We start from the raw sequence: 24,882 nt of genomic DNA on the forward strand, positions 1-24,882 counted from the left end.
TTATTTACAGTGATTAGTCGTAAGTGTGCGCCAAGCTGACTGATGAAGGCTACGTTTACCAACAAATAACAAATTTCTGGGTACGATTTAAGAACAAGCACGAAAGTTGGGGCCTAAAATTCCCTTTTGGGCCCTTTCCCAGCTTTTCACCAAAAATGACGCACAAGCTCAACTAACAAGGGGTTCTAATGAACAACGCTGCTTGCAGTGATGACCTTTAGCTATCTCCTTTAGATTATACACTATTTTTTTGTCACTTACGTTCTAAAAAGCATCTGTAATTTGTAGACGTCACGCGAGTGCGTCGTGAAGTGTATAGTTTCCAGTTCTTGCAATACGTGTTGTTTGCATCTACATATCTTTTAGATAAATGACATTTCCTTACATTACAGTCGTTGTAAAAAGCACGACTTTATTTGTAATGGATTAATATTTTCTACGTACAGTAAATACAACAGGAAAGGACTAACAGAAATATACCACTCCGTGTCCTTTTTTTCCGCTGCTATTGCATTGATGTTGTTGATAACAATAATACCCCAGACGAAAATGGTACGAATCAACAAAACCGCTTTTGTGCTCTTACGCCGTTTATGGAGGTGCTCGAAGAATGGCCGCCACCACCGCCGCTGCTGAGTGCTAGTCTATATTTACCGCTATTTTTATTTACCGGTAGATTTTAGCACGCCGTTTTTCACCTCATGTTAACTGAGGCCCTTCTACGTTCTACCTACCTACGGATCGACTAGGTTCATGAGTCTTTCGGACGACGCGACACTAGAAAAGGCTTCGAGATACCAAATCCAAGGCTACTATCTCCGCTGCCTTATGAAGCATCGGTATTTTAACGGTAACGACACTATTTTAGTCGTTGGCAAAAGTTGGCAAGAGACGGGTACTTACTCTACTGCCGTTGTTCACTGATGCTATTTTTGAACTAATTCTAGCTAGTAGACACAATCCGGATAATTCGAAAGGCGTACGACAATGGCAAAGTTTTAGAACTGTAGTCGGAATAAAACCAGATTCCATATGTCCGTCCGTCCGTCCGTCTGCCTGTACGTGACGGACAGAACGACTATCCAACAGAGACACAGTGAAAGATAGCACGAAAATGAAGAGAAACTAAGAGACAGAGAACGCGGCCAAACGAAAAAGAAGGAAAAGAGGGCTCGAAAAAATAAAGGGCGGAGCCCATGGAGACAAGCTGTGAACACGCCGCTTCGATACGATGATGACGAGGGCATCAACGACTAGCACAGCGTGGCAGTGGGATGGTTGTTCAAGACGACGGCGGTTCTGCTGCTAGTCGGGTAGTACTCTTTTTCTATTGAAAAGAGAAAGCCAGAGAGCAAAAAAAAAAAGAACGAGCGTAAGATAAGAGTTCTCTCGGTCGTCGATTCCTTGTAGACGAGAAACGATACGCGACGAATGGACTAAAATACAGTTTGACAGCACCCAACTCGAACTTCCAAACATTTCCTAGGTTCGTAAGTATGGTTTACTCTCTTTTCCTCTTCCCTCGCCTGCTCTTTCATCTCTGTATGTACAGAGCCATGCGATTGAGAAACTGAGTGTTAATGAGCGCAACAGTGTGTACGTATGCCCATTTCACATGTACATATATAAATTGACGTTGATGATGAAGATTACAGTTTTCTGGGGGTGTTGGTTAGAGCGGATCTGGGCTTTTATCCATGTTGAACTTTTCCTCAGCAGGAAATCATTGCACACGCTTGCATGAAGTATGGGTGCCTGATAACATCCGGATTACGGTAATCTAATTTCTTCTACAGAAATAGTAGTAGCGGTCGAAATTGTGAAAAATTGTGTATCGTATGAATGAAAATTATGTGTGTATGTTCCTGCTGTTTGTCCTGTGTATGTTCCTGCTAGGTGTCGCCCCGTGCAGATAGCAAGGATATATATATATATATATAGTACTGACTTACTGCTTTATCGACCACGTTAGGCAGGGCTAGAAGAACGTACCCGCAAACCTATTTGGAGACGAACTTCGAAATCGATATCAGCTTTATTCAACTGTCTTATTTAATATTAAATTATAATAATGCACTTTCTGCGTGTTTTTTTGTTAAACATGCGGCACTTTTCAGCCGAATACATCACGCTTAAAAAACGTCACGACTAGCAACACTTGTAGAATATCAAAGCAACGATACCATAAAGCACGTACTTCCAGGTATCGAGTCCTACCGAGCAAAATTCATTTTGAAAGAACCCTCCATGTTATACAGACTCTCTTTTTTATGGTTACCTAGCCGCTTTGTCTTCATGCACAACTAAATGAAAACAGAATGTTATCAGTATTTACAAGGTTATCGCACGCAAAAATCAATCTTACAGCATTTTTTTTTTGTTATTTATCTAGTTTTTTTTCGGTAAAAGCCACTATATCATATATAGCTAACTGGCTAGCTAGTCATGTATCGTCTAATGCATGACTAATGTAAGACGGCTGCTGTTGCTGCTTTTATAGAACTGGTAGCGTGGTTAACATCCCGTACGCATGAATATTTTACGCATGTATAGGCGGCCGCGGCCGCCGCCGCCGCCGCCGCCTCCATTTTTGTTTTTCTGCTACTGGCGCTGCCACTGTTGCAATTGACAAGTAATGTGTTTATTAACGCGTCGTTGGACAACATCGAACGGCACTTGCTGTGTTCGCTATGATCACATTCGCGCAGTTGGAGATTGGCGGCGGAAAAGGGACAACGGACACCGCACGGGTCTTTAAAAGTCTGAGGGTTTCTATCGCTTTCGGTCTGCGTTTCTCTATCGTGTGCGCGAGACTTTTTGTTTTTGTCGTTACTGATGCTGTCGTGAAAGTATGGCAGGTAAGCGCAAAAGCTAGCTAGCTAGGGCAGCCAGTAGATAATTAGAAATGGGCGGTGGTAAGGAAGCAACCAATCAACCAGTTAGCCAGGTACACGACGGCCGCGAGCAACGGGTGACGGTAGCCGCCGTCGATCGGCAGCGTTGGGCGTTGAGGGCAATTACCGCGGACGTAGTTGGATGAGCGAACAAATGCTAAAAGCCGCTCCTCCTGCCACGTTGCCGACGGTACTACAGACGGTGAAGCATCGGTGTCATTCCGCAGAACTGTTCCAGGATGGAACGAGTGTCTAACGAATTAAGTCGGCAATAGCAGCATAATTAATCAGACTGAGTTGAATGACGGTGGAGAAATGCGTAAAAAGGCCGAACGCTGAAGAGAAACTGCCAGAAACGAGGAACACAAAGAGAAATGCTCCCTGTACGTCCTTCAAGCGTCGTTCCTCCTTCTTGTTGTCGTCATCGGCAGCGACGACGACGACGACGACGACGACGACAGCGACATCATTCATGATGGCTGTCTGTGGATGATTAAGAACAATGACACTAGCTAGCATAGTAAAGAGACGACACACTTTACCTCACCCGTGTAGTGGTAGTGGCAAAATGGGAGCAGCGGCAGCAGTGAAATTACAGTAAAGTAGGCGGTAGTAACTGCGACAGTGGCAGTCAGAGAACTTCCAGTCAGGATTCAACCCAGCTCGTGATCATTCTTACCGTTGTCACTTGTTCGAGCGTTCGTTTTACCTTTCTCTCATTCAAGGACAGCTTCTCTATATTTTTTGTTTTCTCCAAGTGTCGACGATTCTGTTACTCAGACCCACTATCACTATAAAGCCTTATTATTCGTCCGAGACGACAGCAACGACACGACTAGCTCGTAGTTATAATACAAACTAATCATAAACTCAACAGTGGTTCCATGGTCCTCTAGCTGTAACACAAAGGTAGATATCGGCCGCGTTTGCTTTGACAGACACAGTGTCAACAATAGTGGCGACCGAAAGATACAGGCCGACGACGCCTGCCTGAAAGAAGGCTGCGAAGAAGGGTGAGTAGGCGGACTCTGCTCTGTGCAAACATTGGCCGGCTAAGAACAAGCGAACGGCTAATTATTGACCTATTTTCGATGTACACTTAGATGAGCGAATCAGACGAAGCCGATGTGCCCATATTTACCATTAGACTTGTGCAGGCCTCCTGTCCACTCAACAGAGGCGACTGAAAAACCCTGGGGAAAAAGAAAGGAAAAGGGAAGTCTCTGACAAAAGACAAATAAAACAGCAAATAAAGACCTGAATGTACACTAACCAACGCCAAGGGGCGACGCTTAGGCAACAGTAAAGTTCTGCCTATAAATAGCGACTTTCTGTGGCTACAAAAGCAAATATTTTACATATGAGGATATGAAAGCAATCTTCAGTCGTGTGAATCATGAAGATACGCTTCAACGGTAAACTTCACCGCTTTTAAATCGTCTTTGTCCTAAACTGGCAAACGTATCTAATTTGTATAGTTTTAGTGACAGCATCCAGAGCAAGTAATATGTGGTCTTCTTAAACGTTGTATGTTAAAACATATCATAGAAATGCTCATGTAAATTTTACGAGCTGGATTTGAGCTTGAGCACATATAACCTACAATATTTTGCATAATGTTTATATAATAAATTAATTTTTATTAATTCGACAAACTTTTGGTTTCATTTTAGGCTATGCTAAGAAAAAAGAATAAGGGGCGACGTCCCTACGGCTTAGACGTATAAGGCTCTGTCCTGGTATTGTTTGTAGTTTGGATATACGACAAGTGTCGTTTATATATATATATATGTCAGATAAATAAGCTCTATTTAATTCGGAAGCATAATGGATCAGCAATAAAGTTAACTCTTGAGTCCTCAAGGCCGATCAAGATCTCTCTCCATCAAGTCCTCAAGATTTATTACGTCAAGGTTACAAAACAATTTTTAAAAATGACGAGAGTCGAAATTCAAGTATAAGACTCTATTAATACAGCACATTATTGAAGCACTTACCAAATTATTTTACTTAATATAAAGCTTTTATAGATAATCAGATGCCTGTCTTTTTCCACTCCAACAATTATACAATTCACAGCCTCAAACGCTAATCTGCTATCATTATTATTTATACTATATATTCTATACTATATATAAACTACAAATATTACATATTGACGTATTTTCTTTTGCACGATGCCACCTCACATCATTGCATCAAACCTCTTCCAGACGCGGCCAGGAAATCGCTGACCAAATCAGGTGAATTAGCCCTACTTTATTCGTTGTTATGCTGATATATTATAGAAATAATAGTGAAACAAGGACATGTAATAAGTTAATTATTGATATATCATAGCTTAACTTGCTCAGTAGGACCAAGAAAATCACAATTTGTTAGAAAACAAGTACCCCACTCGTTTGAATGGACGCCTTCAATGCTTCCAGCAGTCATTTTAGCTACAAGACAAATACAAGACTAGATGTTTTTATAATAGTTTACCTTTTTGGTAAATAATAAGTATAATTACTTGACTTTCTCAATTACAAACGTAACATATAAATACGACCGCTCATTCTTAATCTATCAGTTAAAATACACTCGTAAAAAAAGACCCATATGAACTACTGATTTATAACTAGTTTAAAGTAAATCTTGTTGCAGCCAGTGCCTTTTGACGATACACAGGCTACCGCATGAAGAGGTGTTAAATTTTGTTCACTTTTTCTTGCACCTATTTAACGTATTTTAGGATCTAAGGCTCTATCAATGTAGGTCCCCGAGATGACAGGACACGAATTACAGCAAAATTATTTAATACGCTTGTTTTTGATAAAACCCGAGATGCATCAACATTTCATGAACCGAATAGGTCAGTTCCAACTTTCATGATACTGATCTGATTATGCGTCACGGATTCTGTGGGGTTTCGCATATTTTTGTGACCCCCGATCTTGTTTTAAGACCTATAGCGCATAGTTTTTTTCCTTATTAGCTTTACAAGTCCTTGCTTGTACGCTTCACACTCAAGCCCCCTTGCGGTTTAAGAACAAGCTCAGTTTTGTAACTTAGGGAAGTTCGATGTAAGCACTATTACCATATATATAGCAGCAGCGTGAATCTTTCAATTAGCATTGACTCATAGATGAAGCGAGCTGTTCATTCAAAAGACCACTCAGGTCCTTTGAACGATCTATACGCATTTGGTTATTTTTGGCTGAAAGTTTCGATTTTGTAAGCTGCATATGAACAATATATATCGATATATTGATGCAATAAAAATGTTTGTAGACACAAAGTTGGAAGATTAGAAAAGAATCTTAGCACGGTATTGTTTCAGTAGCAGTAGTAACTAACTAACGTATGCATGTAACTTAGAACACATACGCGAGTAGAGTTTAAGGCATAGCAATATATTTGGGCTAGAGAATTCAATAAAAGGGTTGACATTAATTAACAAAAAAACATCGTGAATGCTAAATATAGTAAGCCTATTTTCTGGTCTCGTTTTGTGAATTTTAGAACGGCTAACGATTCAGTGATATAGATAAATAAGTCTAAAATGTGTTTTTTTTATATGCTGGTAACTTCTTGCTAGGTTTCTTCCATGAACGTTTGTTGAAATATTCCAAGACACTGATCGATCTAGGACGTACCTGTTAGTTACGACTGCGGCACAAAAACAATATGCGATTCGATCCTAAGTTGTTCCTTACTTTCCGTCCACTAAAATCTGTTCACAACTTACTTCGTAGCCGTAAGTGATTTTGGCGATAGCAAGATAGGATGCAGCAAGGAATAAACAAACAAAAATTTACTCTTCTAAATAGTTGAACTCGAAGTAGATATTAAGCATCGCAACGCGATAGATCTGCATTCCGTTTGCAAACATTGCAGGCGTATGTTATAAAAAGAAATACATTTCTATATATTTAAACGCAGGCATCGTTATATCTTCTGTGCTTTTTTTCGGTTTATCGGCTAAAACAGTTAACTATCGAGCCGCTGTTCTATAAACCATCTTTAGGTTGTCTAATATTGACACGCAGACCGGGCATCTTCGTGGGGTAAGAGCCCGACATACTGCCCACTAAAAAATGATAGTATTTAATGTTCTTATGTTCTTTATGTTTTATGAGAAACACAAAAAGTATACCCCGATTTTTCCGTTTCGTTTTCGTACTCTTTGGCAAACTGGCTAATTTTCACTATAGACATTGCTGTATGTTGTACATTGCAAGCTCGAAAAATATATTTTTATAGCTAGTTTTTTTTATTTCTGGGACAAAAAGTTCATCTTTATTAGAATGCCATTAGAATCAACTTAAATGTAATCGTAGAAAACTTCACTAGGATTTTGCAAACTCTCAACAAAGCTTCACTCATTTCGTTCTATTCGTTTGGTCGATTTAATGGCTAGGTACGGCGTTTTAAGTGGAAACTGGAACGACTCCAATAAACTGGTAACTTGGCCCTCTATAATAAAAAGAAACCATTGTCAGTCTAGGTGACGATAACTTCTTTGCCTACTAGATGTAAAAACACGTGAAATGGTGAAGCTTGTGTAACTAGTTATCTGAAGATATACTTAGCAATAACCCTGAATGTACAACTCGAAGTGTTCAAGATCAGTTATTGAATTCATCTTACCTAAATATTGGAAAATTATGGTAGCCACTCTTGAATAGTATGTCATGTATAGTCGATTACAGGTCGAATTTACTTCAACATAGTACTACTAGTAATCTTTAACTTTGCCGTTTGCGATCCTTCAAGATATAGTGAAAACGAGCTTTCAAAAGCTGATGATAACATTGTAGAGGGCGAGAAAGCTCTGCCCGATTCTATTCAATGCTACATTCGGGTAAAATCCTCTTTTTGTAGAACCCGAATATTGTTCTTACGTGTTGTTTTTTGTGCATGATATGATGAATATTAGAACATTTTGTTCTTACATTACATAATGGATCGTGCACGACTTAAAATGTGCGTCAGCTCCTATAGATTCTTGACCTTCAGTGTGAAATAACTGCTACTTGCTCTTCGAAATAAGAAAGAATACGTTGCTTCTACGATTACGGTCATGATGTATACCTTTCGTGCAACTTCACGAAGTCTTAAAATACATACGAAAAAAATTTACGAGGCCCTCGACGACAACTTGAACGAATATTCACACAAATTGTGAGTTATAATAGATGAAGTTAGGTCTACATTAACTAGAAAACATATGCAAAAGTTTTAAACGTTATTGTAACATACATCTTTTACACGAAGCTTCTATAAGGATTGAGTACATTGATACGTGCGTACGTTGATGTGTCACCTGATGATCTAGCAATACCTCGCAGACATCGGACACACTAGGGACTTCTTTCATCTTGTTACCTCATTGCGTGTTGTTGTTTCTTCCGTAGCTTGGCAAACAGATGGCTTACCATAAGTTCCTACACATACAAGTTACAACTAGGCTCCAGTTCATCATGGCTTTAGATAAATTCAACGCAAGGCGAAATCATGCTTACTGCGAAGAGAACCACTGGGACGTAGATATAATATCAGTATACTGAATGTAGGTAAAATCGAAGAAAGAAATCTATTCTATTAATATTATTTGAAAAATAGATTGCATTTATCCTCTAGTGAGTGGCTTGATCGTTGTTCCAAAGCCCACTATTGTAAGAAAGCGATCTGAGATACTGACTGTAACATTACGCAACAAATGGCTCCAACGACGATGAGATACTTCCTCGTTGTGGATAAACCAAGCGCGTATTTCGATCTCATCACCCAGGTCCCGATGCCGTTCTTATGAGCTTAAACTTGTTTTTGATGACAAGAAACCCTTCTTCCACACAGAAATGCTTTAGAGATTAAAATTACTCTCTTTGGGCAAAATAGTTCACAGGTAGTGCTAACTTTTATAGAGAACACCTTTATAGCCCAAAGAAATTATATGAAAGGATCTTGACAATTAAAGCTGACATAATTGATATATATCGAAGCTCGTCAGCAGAGGCAGGGTTGGGAACGTTGGAAAAGCAGGTTGATGCATAAATCTAAGAGGGAGCCGTTGCGGTAAAGAACAAGTCTGCTCATAATATTAAGATGTAGGCTGTACTAGTTAATAATATTGGCAATTTAACATCTTTAAAAATAAATAGATACAGTATGTGTTTCTTTGGAAAAAAAATGACTAAGTTGACAATAAAATTGTCATCGTTAACCAACTGTCCGCGCTCTAAGTGATGTTCGGTGTACTGGTTTGGCTAAACCGGAGAAAAACAGCAAGTTGGTACTTATGAACATTTAACGTAAATAGTGTTTTCAATAGAAGTAACTACTCATTCTACTTAAGTTAGTGTTCACTGATAGTTAAAATAGCTTACTTATTACAGGTACTTATTACAAATTGCTTTTCCTTCTGTTTTAGATTTTTCCTCCTATTTACTAAAGATTCCGAAGCAGGCCTTTAATCTGTTTAATTTCTTGTTGCGTAATTTCTTTCTTTAGTTATTTTTAGTAAATATTTAATAAATATAATAATTACGAGGAAAAATATTTATGGAATTTTTTTTATTTTAAAAACGACATTATCCAATAAACAAATGCATAACTTGGGCGAACATAAATTAGCTTTCATAGTGAGATTTTTTTGGTGTTTATAATGCAATTGTGCTTGCAACATTGAGGAAAGCGATTCATTGAAAATCTATTGGTCCTTTTTCTTCATTACAATGGGATAGTCATAAAATTGTGCAGAGGCTTGTATTAAAATCAAATGAAGTACGAACAGGAAAGGTGATACTTCTAACTTACACTAAACGACCTGCCTTCGTCTGGCACAATTTCAGAGGTGAAGGATATACAATCGAAGGAGAACTGCTCACCGACGCCAAAGGACCGCATAGTCTGCATATGAAAACTCGTAAGTACCTCACTTCTTTGTACGGAACTGGTATGTGTGCTCAGATCTCTGGTTCTTTCTCCTTCGACCTTCAACTTATCTCTCTCTTTCCTTTATAAGCCGCGTTTGTCTCAGTACGCGTGCACACGCAAACATAGTGTCCTGGGGGTTCTACTCAGGTCAGCCTCAGGCTTCTCGTTCTCTCATTTTCTCATCTGCAAGCGAAAGGTTGCTGCACGGCACCGAACTGAGGGCAATAGGGGAGAAGAAAAAGTATCCGGGGCCCAGGGGGAGACGGGGACAGAGGGAACGAACGGTGAACACCACCGCAGATAAAGTCGTTCACTAGTTCCTTCCCTCGGAATACTATTTTCCGACTTCTCACCAGCTCCTGGTTCCCAGCTTGCCCGTTAGTGGATAGGCCACGTAGCCTAACACGCTTGGCGCTCAAAGAGGACAAGACAATTGGGAGGCATGAGAAACGGGACCCCAAAGAAGTGTGGATTACTCTATGGAGGAAGATGAGGGCGCCTTGCGCAGATGACAGACAGAGAGACGAACGGATGGTTGGGGGGTTGGCCGTGCCGGTGGTTTGGGGAGAGGGGGGTATATGAGCCATAGATTATATGTACGTATGCATGGGGTGGCGGTAATGTTGTATTGGGAGGTGGAGACGATCGTTCTAGTTGCCCATATGTGAAAGCGAGAACGGTGACATCGACGGGTGGTGGAGGAAAAAGGTCATTCTCTACTTCTCTAACTCGTTGCGGATGCAAAAGAATGGCATGGCACACGTCGGACTGTCGGTTTCTTTCTCATGTTATGGCCTAGGTCGGATCAAGTTGGGGACTCCCCGTTGGGAGCCACAGCGAAGACTTGGTTCTTTACACAGGCGAAACAACGACGTCCCGAGCAGCATCTAAGTTTCCTGGGTCCCAACCCAATTCGCAAGCCAACTCCAAGGGCGCGCAGTGGACAGACGAACCCGTGGAAAGTAGCTAGCGATCTGACTTTTGAGGATAGAAAATTCCAAACAATGTGATCTACGCTGTGTGGTAGAAAACTGTGCATGCTAGTGTGTCCTGTACATAAAAGAGTCAAAAGGGGCATTCTATGTCAAAAGATATTAGGAAGAAGACCAAACACAGAGCCCAATGGATTCAACAATCTACTGGTCACTGATTGTCACGGCCAAGAGAGGAATAAAAATAGGAGCAGAAAAGACTTTCACTCAGTCTTCACAAAAGCGAAGGGATACCTTTTTGGGAAGACATTAGAGTAAGGCTGGATGTCCACATACTTCCATGCACATGTACACGTACATCGCGAATAGCTGTAAACGTATCCAGAGGGGTGCGTACACACACACACAGGCACACACGTTCAGACATAAACGTGAAGTATAGATACTGAGGTATGTTCGCCAGACGGAAAGAACTCAGCAAAGATGAATAGCGCGAGAAAAAGTGATATACAGTCCTGAACGTGGTAGATTAATCAAGTAACTGTTGTAAAGGATTATGCATAAGGGAAAAGGTTCGAATGAACTAAATGAGCAGCGCGAACGCACGTAAACGCGCACGCCAAAAGAAACGCTCTCGAAAAGGTATGAAATCGTTACGTCAAGCTACGGCATAACAGCAGCTGGACGAAAAAAATTTACAGGCTGCTTGTTCCGGACAGGATGAGTGTGGTGATTTCTTATAAAGAAATTCAACTAAAGTTTCTTTCCATGCATTTACGTCAACATACATACACAAGGTAGTGACTTAAAGTTTGGATAAAAGAAACAATGAGGTACTACTTAATATCACACTTACTATAGATAGTTTTATGTATATGTGAGTACGAACCATGCGCTCACTACAGTTTGCTTGCCACAAGGACATGCGAAGCACAGGCTTAATATCACGTTATTTCGGCACGTTCTTAAAAAGCAGGCACTCTGTCTATTAATTTATCATGCACGAATAACTCCAAATGGTCCGTTAGCTCACTGTTGATTAACGGTGCGCGTGCCTCCGTCGTTGAAGCAAAGTCGAGTCGTGGTACCCAGGGTAAGCACAACAGCGCGCAGGAGTGGTCACTTGACAACATGTTCAGACTCCTACGGCGCCAGTACTTAGCTTGGATTAACCACATGAAAGTTTAAGGAAATCCCGTTGCCTAAAGTAAAAATACCGAGGTTAGATTTAATTTTCTAGTAAAAACTGTCGGACTTTTCTGTCTTCTACAGCAGATAATAGTCTTCATATTAGAGCGGTACTGCCAATAGAAAGAAGATAACTAGATTTGATACTGATTAATGGTTTCAGCCATTATTACGCACCACGTTCCCATATAGGCTTGTTCGCTTCAAGTGCTAAACTGAACGCTAGCTACTTACCGTAAAGTTGGTCCGTCAGACAAGGTGAATATTTGCTTGGCAACGTTGTTTTTGAAACGCTCCTGTACTTCAGGCTAGCGAGACCAGAATACGTTGGTTTACCGCAAAGCAAGTAATTAGTTAAATACGTTTTTCGGAGTAACATTTAGTAAAGAGAACATTTTTCTACTCCAGCTCAGACTGAATTGTTACTTCGAACGTTATTGCAACGGCCACCGTCATTATCAATCGTCAGTAAAGGGTGTCGCAAAAGGAAATGCTTGTAGAACCTTCTGCCGTAGGGTTTTTGGTAGAGATGACCTGTTAGTATAATTAGTTGCTTACTCGTGGTTGCTACCCAGTTTGTCTGAAAACAGCAAAAGTCCACGCACCAAACTTCAAAGTTGAACACCATGCCATCGCGTACGCTGCGCTCGAATGACCATGTCCTCTATTTGGAGCGTATTTATAGCCAATTACAGAGCCTGCGTCAGCTCACTCAATGGAATGGAGAGAGGTCCGCGCATCCGTTAGAGATCTACTCGTCGTATTTACACGGACAATCAGTTCGAGAGACAGACACGAAACGAAGCGAAAAAATGAGAGAAAGAAAGAGACACGCGTCCAACCGCTCGGGACTCTACGAGACGGCCGGCAGCCAAAATGGTCGGACAGACGGACGAACGGTCAGTCATTCTTGCGGGTATCGGCTAAGGGTAGCAACAGTACCGTGGGGAAGCTAAGAGGCCGAATTTGCGCGAACTGTCAATGCAGGGTACCGTCGTCCTCTACAGAGTAGAGTGCAGCCTGCCTATTCATGATGACGGCGATGGTGCTGTTGATGATCGTATGCCGGATGGTGCCGATGAAGCCGATGATGCTCCCGCTGCGGCAGCGAATGATTGTTCGCTGAGGGTCGTCAAAGTACACAAATACATTCACCCGCGTCCGCCCTCTTCTCACTACACGGCGGCGGCCAGCATGGGAGCTTCCTACTATTACTACTGCTATATACGGCTAGTGCGGCGCTTAGCGATTGTCATCATCGTCCGTTGTCGTGCAGCAAGAGTGCGCGCACTCAACAAAAAAAAGGGAGACCAGTCTTCTTGCCACAACATGCGCGACCATCGACGATTGGCACGAGCGAATCAACCGCGATCTTTACTAACTGCATCGGATGGATGCAGCCACTGACCAGCCATGATCGACATAGAAAATGACAGCAAAGCAGAGAGATCGAAACAGATACAGGAGCAACGGCACGGGACAACCGGTCGCATTGGCGAAAGAAGACTATGTCCATGTCGAGTGTTGTTACTCTCCCGTTTCGGCGAATTACTTCCCTCTGAAGCTCGTGCTTCGGCACCCGCTGCTCTCTCAGTAGTATATGAACCACCACATTATTGTAGAAATGGCTGTAGCCGGTTCAGCCGATGCCGGTGAAGTAGCTGCTCACCGTCATGAAATCAGATGGCGCTACCAGCAGCGAATCTTCCCGCTCTCGTAACAGATCACTGCCCGCTGATAGTCACCAATTGTTGCTCAGTCACTCACTCACTCGAACCGGGAAAAGTACTATGAAGAGTGAACTATTTTAATCATCGAATAACACACACACACACACGTCCTGTCAAAGTATCTAAACCAGGATAGGCCATTTTTTAAATCCATCAACCGCGCATGTGTATGAGCATGAGCAAAGTTACTACAGTTTAAAATCCTTTGATACTATCGGCGGAAACTGTCACAGACCAATGTAAGATTTATGTGTCGTTGCATTAGATCCGGCGCTACATTGGCCCACACGTACATAGAGTTTCGCAATTGAGATCTAAGCTTTTTTCGTTATTATTACCTTTCGTTATTATATTATAAAGCGTCGTTGTTAGGACAACGTATGCACTTTAACGTATCATGCGCTCAAGAGGTAGTTTTTCGGACGTTCGAGCTGGATTATGGAAACGACACCAATTGTCACCAATCGAACACAAAAGCTATCCAGTACCCATTCGTCACCGTGTTTCTATTAATATTTATAGAAAATAAGCTGTAATAAAAGATCTGTATGATAATAGAGTACATTTGTATATTAGATAAAAATTTGTAAATACTGTCAACAAAAGACAACCCGATAGCTGGGACCTTTTAACAAATACCTCACCCATGACCATCGTCAAAGAGATAACAGTAGCTTTTACTCTGTAATTTTACTGGTAACGATGAGCTTAGCAAAACTCGTCTCTGGTTTATAAACGAAAGACGACAAATTCTATTTGGCACTTTTGAGCTAATTTATTATAGTAGGATCATCCTATTGTCAAATTATACACTATTCGAAAAGAAAGAAAAGCAGGACTTCTAGCCTTTAACCCTATTGTTTGTCCAATTAAATTTATAAGAAATTCCAGTTAAGAGCGGTTATTAGCTCTAAACTAAAGTGTTTTGTTTTTTTCACGAGCAAGTAGAAATATTGTGGCTCAAGTTGATTCCATCTTGCGTTGGATTGGCCGTCTGCAGCTTCGGCGAAAAGGTTTCCCTGAACCCAGCAGTTCTTCTTTATTGCTTTATAATGAGAATCTAGTATTTGAGGAGAAAGCTCTTGGTTCGTTGTAAGATAATTTGCGTTATATACTGCCCGTCTTGTTTTCTACCAGCGTAAACTGTTGGGTGAATTTTATAAAGGCCTGTAGGCGCAGCTTACTGTCCATGGTCAGCCCGTACCTTTGCTGCGTGGTCATAATGAGTCTACTGGCAAAACCACTGGCGTTAATGGGAGCGAATCTAAGGAAAAAAGATCAATCGCACTACCTGTCTGGGACTGACGTTTGACGGGAATGCAGGATCTGACGTTGTACAGCCAAATATGGCTTTCGCGTTATTACGCTAAGCTCTTCCATTGCAGTCTAGCTTTCCATGACTTTTGATGACGCTTTACCACCATATTAAACCTAGTGACCATTGCAAAAAGAATTCTCTTCATACAAAATATTCCGTTGCGTGGTGACGTTGTCAGATACGCATCCGTCTCTCGTTCTTCTTTGCTTTTTGTTCCTGATAGGTTTGTCTAACACGCGGCTTGTTGCGTGAAATCAACTACAGTGGGCTGCAAGACCACGCTAAGTTATCCTTAGCTAGCGACTGATGGAGACGCTGACGGTGAAATGACGAAACCGTGCTTGGCCAAATAGGGAAAATGAACCCGTCAGATATGCTATGCTATAAAAATGATTAGTGATTTTCTTGGGTCCGCGGGTTATTCCCGGAGGACAAAGCGTGAGCAGGAAGGCGTTATTCTGTTCGGCCCAGAAACTCTGATAAACGATCCGACTCGACCGGGTGACACAATGGCCACATTGATTTGCATAACCTATGCGAATATAGATATTAATGTATCGTTTATTTTCAACTTTGAGCGCTTCGTATGACCATACTCTAAGGGAATATACATAATGCGTTTGTGTTTAAACCAAATCTAGCTTTTCTTTAGATTTCTATTCTAAGCGGAGAAATTTGAATGGCGGATCTACTGGAAGCATAGCCGTCATTCATTCTTCATTGTGAAAGTTCCGACGAAGACATGGGAAAATTGCACGTTAGCTTTGTTCGCCATGGAAAATGGAAACATTTTATTTGGTAAAGAGTGGCCAGACAAAGGCACTGCTTAAAAGCCGATACGGTTTCCTAAAATTTAATTGCTGCGTTCCTACTCTATTCTTCTTCGACCTCGTCGTTCCCGTGGCAACGACAGCGTTCTATCCCATCTTCCCGAGCGAAAGTAGTTACACAAACAATCTTTCTGCCTGGCGATCCCGCGCATTTTTATGAACCCTGAAATCGATGGAACCACTTGATTTCATGCTTTATTTCCTCTGCTTTGTCAACGTGACCGCAGACCCTGCCTTCCCCCTTCAGGTCGCGACTTACGAAGGGTGTACAGATCACTGCCACGTCTCAAATAGAAGACCAGCCAGTTGGGTGGTTTGAAAGTGATACAACTTGGCGCCATCTCATTGGCCAGAAGCAGACTAGCTATCCCGCGATAGTTCTGCGCTTAAATCAAAAAAACAAAACATTATCAGACAGCGGGATGTCAATCCGAGAATTGCAATTTAGCCTTTTCCATATGTGGGGTATTGAAAGCTAGTAACACATATATATGTATATATTGATAAGTAGATCTCGCAACATTTGGCATGTCAATAAGTCGCCTAAGCGAAAACACTACGTTCATTGTAGGACTGTGCCTCGAATGTTTTGCCTCTATGGCGAATTTCTTGTACTCTGAACAATTCGAGATCTATCATTTATTGCATATTATACATTGCGGCACGAAACGAGGACTGCCTCGCAGCTGAATTCTATCTCTGTGATTTAAGCAGTCCGAACGATTTTTAAGGACACCTGTCTACTCTACAACGAGTGAGTCCATTGAAAACGAGTGCTCTCTCTGCGTCATTGTTGTTACCGCTTGTCGCATAGTTCGGTGCTCACTGTATCTAACCCTCCCTGGCATTGCATTGCCCGAAGCGAATTCTCGTTTAGTCGCTTGTATACAGCCTTTTAGCGTCGTATTTTCGCTGTTTGTTGTTGCAGTGGCACTCAATAAGCGTTCCATTGGCTCCAATCAGTGACGTCCGTTGGGCCCTCTCTTTCTGATGATCTCTATATGGATCTGTAGCTGGCATCAACACTAACATAGCGCGTACCCTCCGGGGTCATCTCCTTTCATGAAGGATCCCAACAACCGGGAGAGAACGACGTTCAGCGACGGGTGAACAAGCGAGAAAAAGAGGCTGATTTGAGAGGCCGATTCGGGAGGCTATGCAGCATCAAGAATCATCCGACCAATGATGCCAATAACGGAAATATAATAATGATTGTTGTTATTATTATAACTATTAGGATCACAGTTACTGTTGGAATCGTCATAATATAACATACAAATAAATGCGCAGTCTCGGATACTGGCACAATGCATCGGTCTCTGTCGATGTTTGCGCAATCGAGGCAGGAGATAAAAGAATCAAGGACGACACTATCATGTTCTATTAAAGTGGACCTATGCTTTTTTACGGATGATAGCAATTAATCGTTCGTCGAACAAACTAACTGGGTTGCCTCTACGGCATAGTGTACTGCAACATGTACATCCGCACTTAACATTACTGAACAATCGTAAAGAGAAACAATTACCTGTGTGTGTGTGTGTGTGTGTGTGTGTATTCGTTTACGCTAAATGTAGCTTCAATAGGTTATAAACGTTCTGAACAATTTCCAGCACTGTTTTTACTACAAAAAATTGGCCGTTTCTACGATACAATTTACTAGACGATCATACATCTATGTTTGTCAGTAGCTGCACAATGCATAGCATTTCCTATTCTATTTAGTACTTTTTATATAGGTAAGGATAGCAGGAACGCTTCGCCATCTCGCCAGTGAAAATTCCGCCTGGTCAGACAATAGAGCAGATGTTGGCTTATGAAGCCGAGAGGCGTGGGAAGAACAGGATTGCCGCGGCGTGTCCGTCATACCGACTACTTAGTTAAGGGTCCGCAGCGAAACAGCACATCACGCGTATGTACAGCTTGGTGATACAGCCTGTAACACTATCATGTATATTGTGGCCGGCTCTGTTCGTTAGAATATTGAGTGACATTGAGAAGATGCCTCACGCGCTTCTTCCATGTTATGTTGTATTGATTTAATGCTAATCTAATCTAGAAGACACTTTAGCATTATCACTGTCTAAGCTTTGCTGGAACCGTTAGTCACTCGACATACACTTTCGCCTCTGAACGTTGTCTAAATTAGAAAATCCTGTACACATATGCATATGTACATAGAATGTACAATATGCCGACAGGGAGCTGCCTACCTCACGGATATTCATAAACCATACTGCTGATCGTTGTAATTCATCGTACTATTTACTATTATTATGTAAACAATGTTGCACCTGTAAACAGAAACGTCTTTGGAGGCTTTGTGCTCGATCTGTAGAGTTTACGGGGAGAAGACATGTCTTTTTTTCGTGTAGCCAACTCCTTGATGGTTCGTCAAAGGTTTGGCATGAATTAGCCCAAGGTCGGCTCTCCACCAAAGAAGGATCCCCTATTCGGGGGTGCTTTCGCAGGCCCTCAGAATAGCTCACCAAGCAGCATGTTTATAAAGCTTATGCAGATACCCTATTTTCTGCGATCATCTACAGAGCAGAAGTTTGGCTTTCATCTGTAAGCAAGCTTTATTTCTTCTTTCCTTGATGGAACTATCTGTTTCTGACATCTACGGCATACATGGCAGGGACGGCTGAACAACGTAGGTCTAAGGCGTATTTTTCCAACGGATCCAAGACGTTACTCGTTAGTTTATATTAGAAACATTTTCAAGTAGAAACCTTGGCGAATGAAGGTTTCCATTTCATCAGATTCATAATTTTATTAAGAGTTCTGTGCGTGATCGGAATTGATTGCCGTAATATTAGCTTCTGTTCGGAACTTCATCACATTACCCGTAGTTCCTTTCGTTTTGCATCTGTAGATGTTACAAAAAAGTACAGCTGAGGTAAAGGTCACCACAGCTGTCGTAACGTCAGTGTACAATGACATAGATACAACCTAGCAAAGAAGAACGACGAAATATATCTTAGAGCAGCTCTTGTCATGGTTTTGTGGTACGTAGATTACAGATAAACACGCCTTTACTACGCATGAATCGTCCAATTAACATATGTCGATGAATGAAATTCAAAGGGGCAATGGTATGATGATTCTGCATCTAGCTTGCTTAGATTTAAATTGATCTACCCAAGAGGGTAAAAAAATAGTCGCTAGATAAACGTCGAATGTTGATGGTACCTTGTCATGATTTGCATTGTACCAAAGTGAATTTGGCGTTGAAATATGCGATATGTACGAATATCGGTCAGAAAAAAAGCATGAATTTGGCTTATGAGGTTCGAATGAGAAACGCTACTCAATACATCTATGGGAGACGAGCACCTCACAGCAGGGGGTTGTTCGAATATCGCGAGATAGATACATGGAGAGAGAGAGAAAGTGAGACAGAGACTAAGCGCTGACTAAAGCTTATAATGGGCAATGTAGATGAACCCTTGCGTGCAGTAACAATGGCCAATAGAAAAACAGTTGGATTATGAAGCATAACGACACCAGCGACGATGACAGTAAAAGAAAATGCTCGTTCTATATACGATATCCTAATGAGGTAAGTTTATCTGACAGCAATCAGCTAAACCTCAATGTGTTACCAGTGGGTGCTCTTCAAGCTTCGACCAGCGGACTGGAATCACTTCTATCAGATTAAGCCGGAATAACTTCACCTCTCTACTCCCTGGTGAGCCATAATTTCATTATGGTTAGCTGCCTGTAACTGGCTTAGTGCTATTTACATCAGATGACAGAACTTCGAGCATCGTTCCGAAAGAGCAGCTTCAAGCCTACAAATAATCATCGACTATCCAAATCAGCTGTCAGTTACAGTTATCAAGTATTCAAATAGAACAGAATTAATTCTATTGGCAGTGCAAAGCTCACGTTGCTTATTAATCTGATCATTCTAGTTACTATTCAACTTCTTCTCAAGTTCCTCCTAAGACAATGTGTATTTTATTTGATAATCGAATTATAGTTGTCACTCTCAGAGTTTTAGATTTATTTATTACTCTATCTGCAAAATATGCTTGTTATTTATTATCCGCTTAGAATTTCGAGGTATTTTAGGCAACGGCGGGGTAGTTGCAGTACGACAACCGACAAAAATATTGCGTATACGGCGATTAGAAAAGCCCCCTACACGGCGGTTGTAAATGCGCATACGGGATTTCGACCTTGACCTCGTGAAAAATACAGTGGCCGTTTTTCCAACCGTACATAATTATGTTTTCCTCTTGTATAGTACTTATTGTAATACTACTCAATGCAATGGCTAAACTTGCTCATTGTCAAAGGGGAAGCCTGATTTCGATTCATAAACAAGAAAAAAATTATCCGTGTTACTACTGCTTTGAGCTCGAAGGTAATCATAATGTAGGACAGGGTACTTAGAAAATGATTGTCAGTCTGTTACGAGTGGGGTGATTCAGGAGTCCTTGTTACTCGACGAGTTTATATTGTTTATTGATGCTTGCTTGGTCGCTCTCTATTTCGACTTTTACGTCCGGTACGAGCGTCAGGCATTCCACCAGACAGGCGTCTAGCTCCTAGCACGAAACGCAGTGTGCGTATGCCTCGGTTCGAACCTATATCACAACGTCTTCTTAATATTTGGGACCAAACACGTTACCCGCTAAGCTATTACGCTTGTCAGATCTAAAGTGGATGTCTTTCAAAAGGGCGGTGCTCGGTTTATACGGACATTTTGTCGCCGTCACGTCAGTATGCATCTTCTCGATATATCTGTGAAAAAAAAACCTTACTCTACGCGATTCAGCAAAGTAAATTTCTACCTAAATTTTCCGTGAGACTTCTCTGACACATGGCACACTCGCGACATCTATAAATATGCATCACATCATCGAATAAATAATTGGGAGCCAATCTTGACTTCTTTGTCTTCAGGTGTTTAGCTAAGTTGTTCTTTTTTTTCAAAATGTCAATGTACAGAGGTAAGGCAGCACACATGTACTGCCATAGGATCTGTCAGGCTGTCTCCCAGCCTATGTGGCGGCGCATGCCAATGTTGATAGCGAGGTCGTGGGCCGTGAAGGTGTGCCTAACGTGCTGGGGCTGTTATCGGCTGTGGGAAGCGGGTAGCTGGCACAGATTGAATTCCGTATGACTCACTCTGTCCGGTTTCACTTCGACTCGAATGTACAAGGCTGACAATCGTCAGTACATTCGCTTACCGCTCGCAGCCGTGTCAGGATATCCCGCCACCGATGTCGTGCTTCTACCGAGGTGCTTTGGCCTACTTGCACACGTGTGACACTTCTAGCTAGAGGCTGAACAGACTGTTCTCAGATTTCGCTCCTATCAGGCTGACGGCGCACCAGGACACCGGAACGACGTTAACGCCTTGCGCTTCGTGCTAAGCAAATGTAAAGATACTTACGCTGTCAGCTTCACTAGGGGAGAGGGAGGGAGCGAGAGCAGCTACGCTAAAGGACGAAGCGATCAGCGACCTCTATTAAAGTAAGCCCCGTTCCCGTCGCGAGCCTACAATCTTCTTTCGAAAGACATGTACGACTAACTACATCCGACCCTCCTTACCCGTGCTCTCTCTGCTTCTTGCTGTCGCGCCCCCCGACTTTCCTAACGTCTGTGTCATCCGTATGTATATCTACTATTCAGGAACATCTACCTAGCGCTTCTAACACCACATCCTTCACTGTCGTTGCCTTATTATAATCGGATTCAGTTGCTGAACGCAGCAGCTAGAAAATAATATACTAAATGCTAGTCTGCACATATTCATGTGTACGCTACAGATTGCGGGCGTGCATTATCAACACAGTTTGCTAAAATTAAAGCGAATTAAGGGAGGGAAAGTACTTTTAAACGTGGTCGACGAAAATCACGAACTTGTCTTCACCAATAGTATACTAAGACGACTGGGGTATTGATACCGTAGATTTGGTCACAGGGGGACTTTTCTAAAAATTTCGCGGTCCTTTTATGCTCATCTGAATCGCAGCTTATATGACATCGGAAAAACATCTGATCGCAAACGAATCCTTGCGGGGATGTTGAAAACCCCTTTTTCTGTTTGATATCGAACTTTGGAGATGTGTTCTTTTAAAAGATCTCAAAACAAATTCTTGAAAAGGTTAGTGAAGCTAGTTTATGATAAAAATGAACCGGAAAGAAATGACAAGAAGCCTTTGAGCACTTCGAATGAACTAACATCTATCGAAGTGAACAGCGCCCACTCCGAGCGAAATCGAAATCACTCATGAATTCCATGAAGTTCATGTATCCAAATTATGCGTATGTAGCTATTCACTTCTGTTGTACGTAAGTCGTTTAATTCATATTGCATTTAGCCCCCAACATGTAGCTTGTCACATACATACAGCTTGCCGACGATCAGCTTTTTCGTAGGGCAATAGGTGCGTTTTTAAGAATTCGTGGTCCTCATGAAAACCTGCGTGTTCGTAGGGCATGGGCGGACTACGACAGCTTGGGCAGTGCGCCCTTGTGGAGCGCTTCCAGAGAAGGTGCTGGCTATACTTGGGAAGCTCATAAAACTCACAAGGGCTGTTACTTATACATCGGATAGATGGCGCAGAACAAGAACAAAAACCTACGGTGACTTGATGAATATGACCTAAAATTGGTTACTATTATAATGTGTTTGGGTCGAAACGCTTCTGCTATTGATGCCACATGATGTTAAATTTTAGCAAACGGTAGTTGTCCGCTCTACGACGCTGACTGCCATTTTACATCCCAGTGAACCGGTAAAGCTAAAAAAAAATATCACTAAACTCAAAGGTGTCATACCTGGCGCAAACCACTACACAAACCCAAATGCATCTGTTACTTAAGGCCGACTTGAAAGACAAGCTAGATTTTGCAACAGTTGATCACAGAAAGGGGTAGACATTGATTAGGCCGATTCACAACACTATGATCCTACAGTCGTTTAAACCTAATTCAATTAGACCATATTCATAGATCCCTATATCTGACTCTCGTAACCCTCATACGGTTACTCCTATATCATATTAATAAATAGCCCCACGATAACCGTGCACACAAATAATCAACAGTAGCTTACTATTGATAAAAGCATTGCCAGCAATGGGATGCCTCATTATGTTGTAATACACTTTGATCAAATACTTTTGTCAAAACTTGCCCCGTATATATATATATATATATATATATATATATATATATATATATATGTGCATAGCTGGATAACTCGTCTTGTAAAAAAGAAATCTGCTCTCTTTTTGCCGATGCTTATATCGATTGTCTTCTCAGACCCAAGATGTTTTCGTGAAGCACAAATTTACCGTGTACCGTTGTTTGTTACCAGTTTGCTTGGCACAATTTAGAATTTCATAAGGCCAAACGTTGTTGAATAAACTAATAATAATCTTGCCAATTGTGAGTCTCAAAATCTTTTCCTCATTTCACCTACGAAATTCTCTTGCCTGAGTGCCTACCTACTATGCTTCTGATTAGTGACTGCATGGCCCCAAAAAACTCATTAGTCAATGCCCGCATCGAATAAACATTAGCTTTCATTTGCTAAGGCACCAACTTGCACCATTCTTACTTGCCGCCGAAGATTTCACGAGGATATTTCTCAATTAGTGCCGCAAGATTCCTATAGATCTGCGGTTAAGATGTAAGTGGTCAAAACATAATATTTTATGCCGTACATTACAACACGAAATCAGGAATTTTCCTAGAAAAATCAAGTTTGACTTGTGGGCCATAGGACGCTGGACGTATTTGTGCCCAATTTCAATGTGTACTCTATCAATACAATACGTATATATGAATTATATATTTAAAATAAATATGTGTCCCGTTCCGATCGGCTGTGGATATTTAACATCCTACCCCAGTCATTCGCCAGTCTCCAGGATTTCGAAGCTATGCAGTGCTACCAATTCGGTGGCAGCGTTGGAAGCCGGATTACCAGGACTATTTACAATAAGTTGATACAGCCGGAGCCTTGGTTTTTGACAAAACGGTTGAAGCAAATGAAAGAAAAGGCGTTCGTTGAACCCAAGCGAGCGCTTCGGGACAAATTAGAACTTGTCAACAAGTTCTAGCTCTGTCATTACGCTTTTCCGATTCAAATTAAGAAGAACAACGAAGTCTGTTCAACTTATTCGGCCTCGTAGCTGACCTGATGTAGGCCCTTTGAGGATTACGACAAGGGGTGCCCCAGAATCAGCGGAGATAGATCTCTCCAAAATATAGTCGTACGAGATGTCGCAACGATTGTTATCTGTGTGGGCCACGTAGGAGGGGAGGCAAATTGCTCGCGTAGTTCTGTGTTGTAAACAATAAACAAGGTGCTATGCCTCGTTGTTAGCTCGTGACGGTTTAGAAAGACCAGTTTATACCTCCGGAGTCGTGTGGGTAGTCGCGACCGTTGTATTACTGAGGCTCACGGTTCAGATGGATGGGGGCTTGCATGCGCCTCCCATGAGCACTTTTGTGACTTCATGCAGTGTGGTGACTATCGATCCGGAAGGCATAGGTGGAGTCTTCCTGAATAAATGCCGGTCGCTGCTAGATTCAAAGGAATTTCAGGTTTGGCTTAACTCAGGCTGTGTATTATCCACAGGGTCGGAAATTTCCGATAGACTCTTGTCTATCAAAAAAGCTCTCGAGTTCTATAGTAGTCTGACCGTAATTATTGAATGAGGTTGCTACTTGAAAGGTTTGGGCATTTATTTGCGAAACCAATGAACTTATAGTTTCTTATAGCTATAATGCAATTCGTCAGCAATATCGTATCTAGCAGTGGTTACATCTACAACGAGTCGTATCAGCACAAGGGGTTAGCATCGAAACAGAAGTTCGTTTACAATTGAAATACCGAGCGATGCAAGAGTCTACGGCCTGGAGACGGTGCTCGTCCAGTTTGACTGGTACGTGGAACGCCTGGTAGGTCTCTCTCAGTCGAAAAGGAGGGAGAAGTGGTATCCGTTGAGTGTTTGGCTGTTGTCTGGGTGGTGACGGAATTCCATTCATCCATACCTGTGTGTACAACGTCTTGTGGTGACCATTAAGAAGTTAGTGCGC

At 41.7% G+C, this 24,882-nt stretch overlaps 2 protein-coding genes and 1 long non-coding RNA gene across 13 annotated transcripts in view; 1 reads left to right on the top strand and 2 right to left on the bottom strand.

Annotated features, from left to right (window-relative positions):
* LOC111250956 (LHFPL tetraspan subfamily member 6 protein) overlaps positions 1 to 1,250 on the bottom strand; it is a 111,094-nt gene extending 109,844 nt beyond the window's left edge. For all 7 annotated transcript variants that reach the window (XM_086991026.1, XM_086991020.1, XM_086991023.1 and 4 more), the window contains exon 1: positions 904 to 1,250. The gene's annotated coding sequence lies outside the window, so the exon portion shown is untranslated. The remainder of the gene's footprint in view (positions 1 to 903) is intronic.
* Positions 1 to 24,882, top strand: part of LOC111250955 (uncharacterized) — a 94,751-nt gene that overhangs the window by 39,898 nt on the left and 29,971 nt on the right. For 2 of the 5 annotated variants that reach the window (XM_086990972.1, XM_086990973.1), the window contains exons 7-8: positions 5,108 to 5,137; positions 9,739 to 9,804. In XM_086990972.1, the coding sequence (XP_086847098.1) occupies positions 5,108 to 5,137; positions 9,739 to 9,787 (79 nt within the window). In that variant the 3' untranslated portion in view covers positions 9,788 to 9,804. Of the gene's footprint in view, positions 1 to 5,107; positions 5,138 to 9,730; positions 9,805 to 16,881; positions 17,478 to 24,882 lie in introns of those variants that run through there. The other 3 variants (XM_086990971.1, XM_086990974.1, XM_022806988.2) reach the window with 3 other exon arrangements.
* LOC147755591 (uncharacterized) lies at positions 6,269 to 14,280 on the bottom strand. The gene is made up of 2 exons (XR_015329151.1): positions 12,170 to 14,280; positions 6,269 to 11,949 (listed from the first exon to the last, which is right to left on the bottom strand). It is a non-coding gene; the product is annotated as an uncharacterized LOC147755591 (long non-coding RNA).

Source organism: Varroa destructor, unplaced genomic scaffold, assembly GCF_002443255.2.
Source record: "Varroa destructor unplaced genomic scaffold, Vdes_3.0 BEIS01000005.1, whole genome shotgun sequence".
Classification (NCBI taxonomy): Eukaryota; Metazoa; Arthropoda; class Arachnida; order Mesostigmata; family Varroidae; genus Varroa; species Varroa destructor.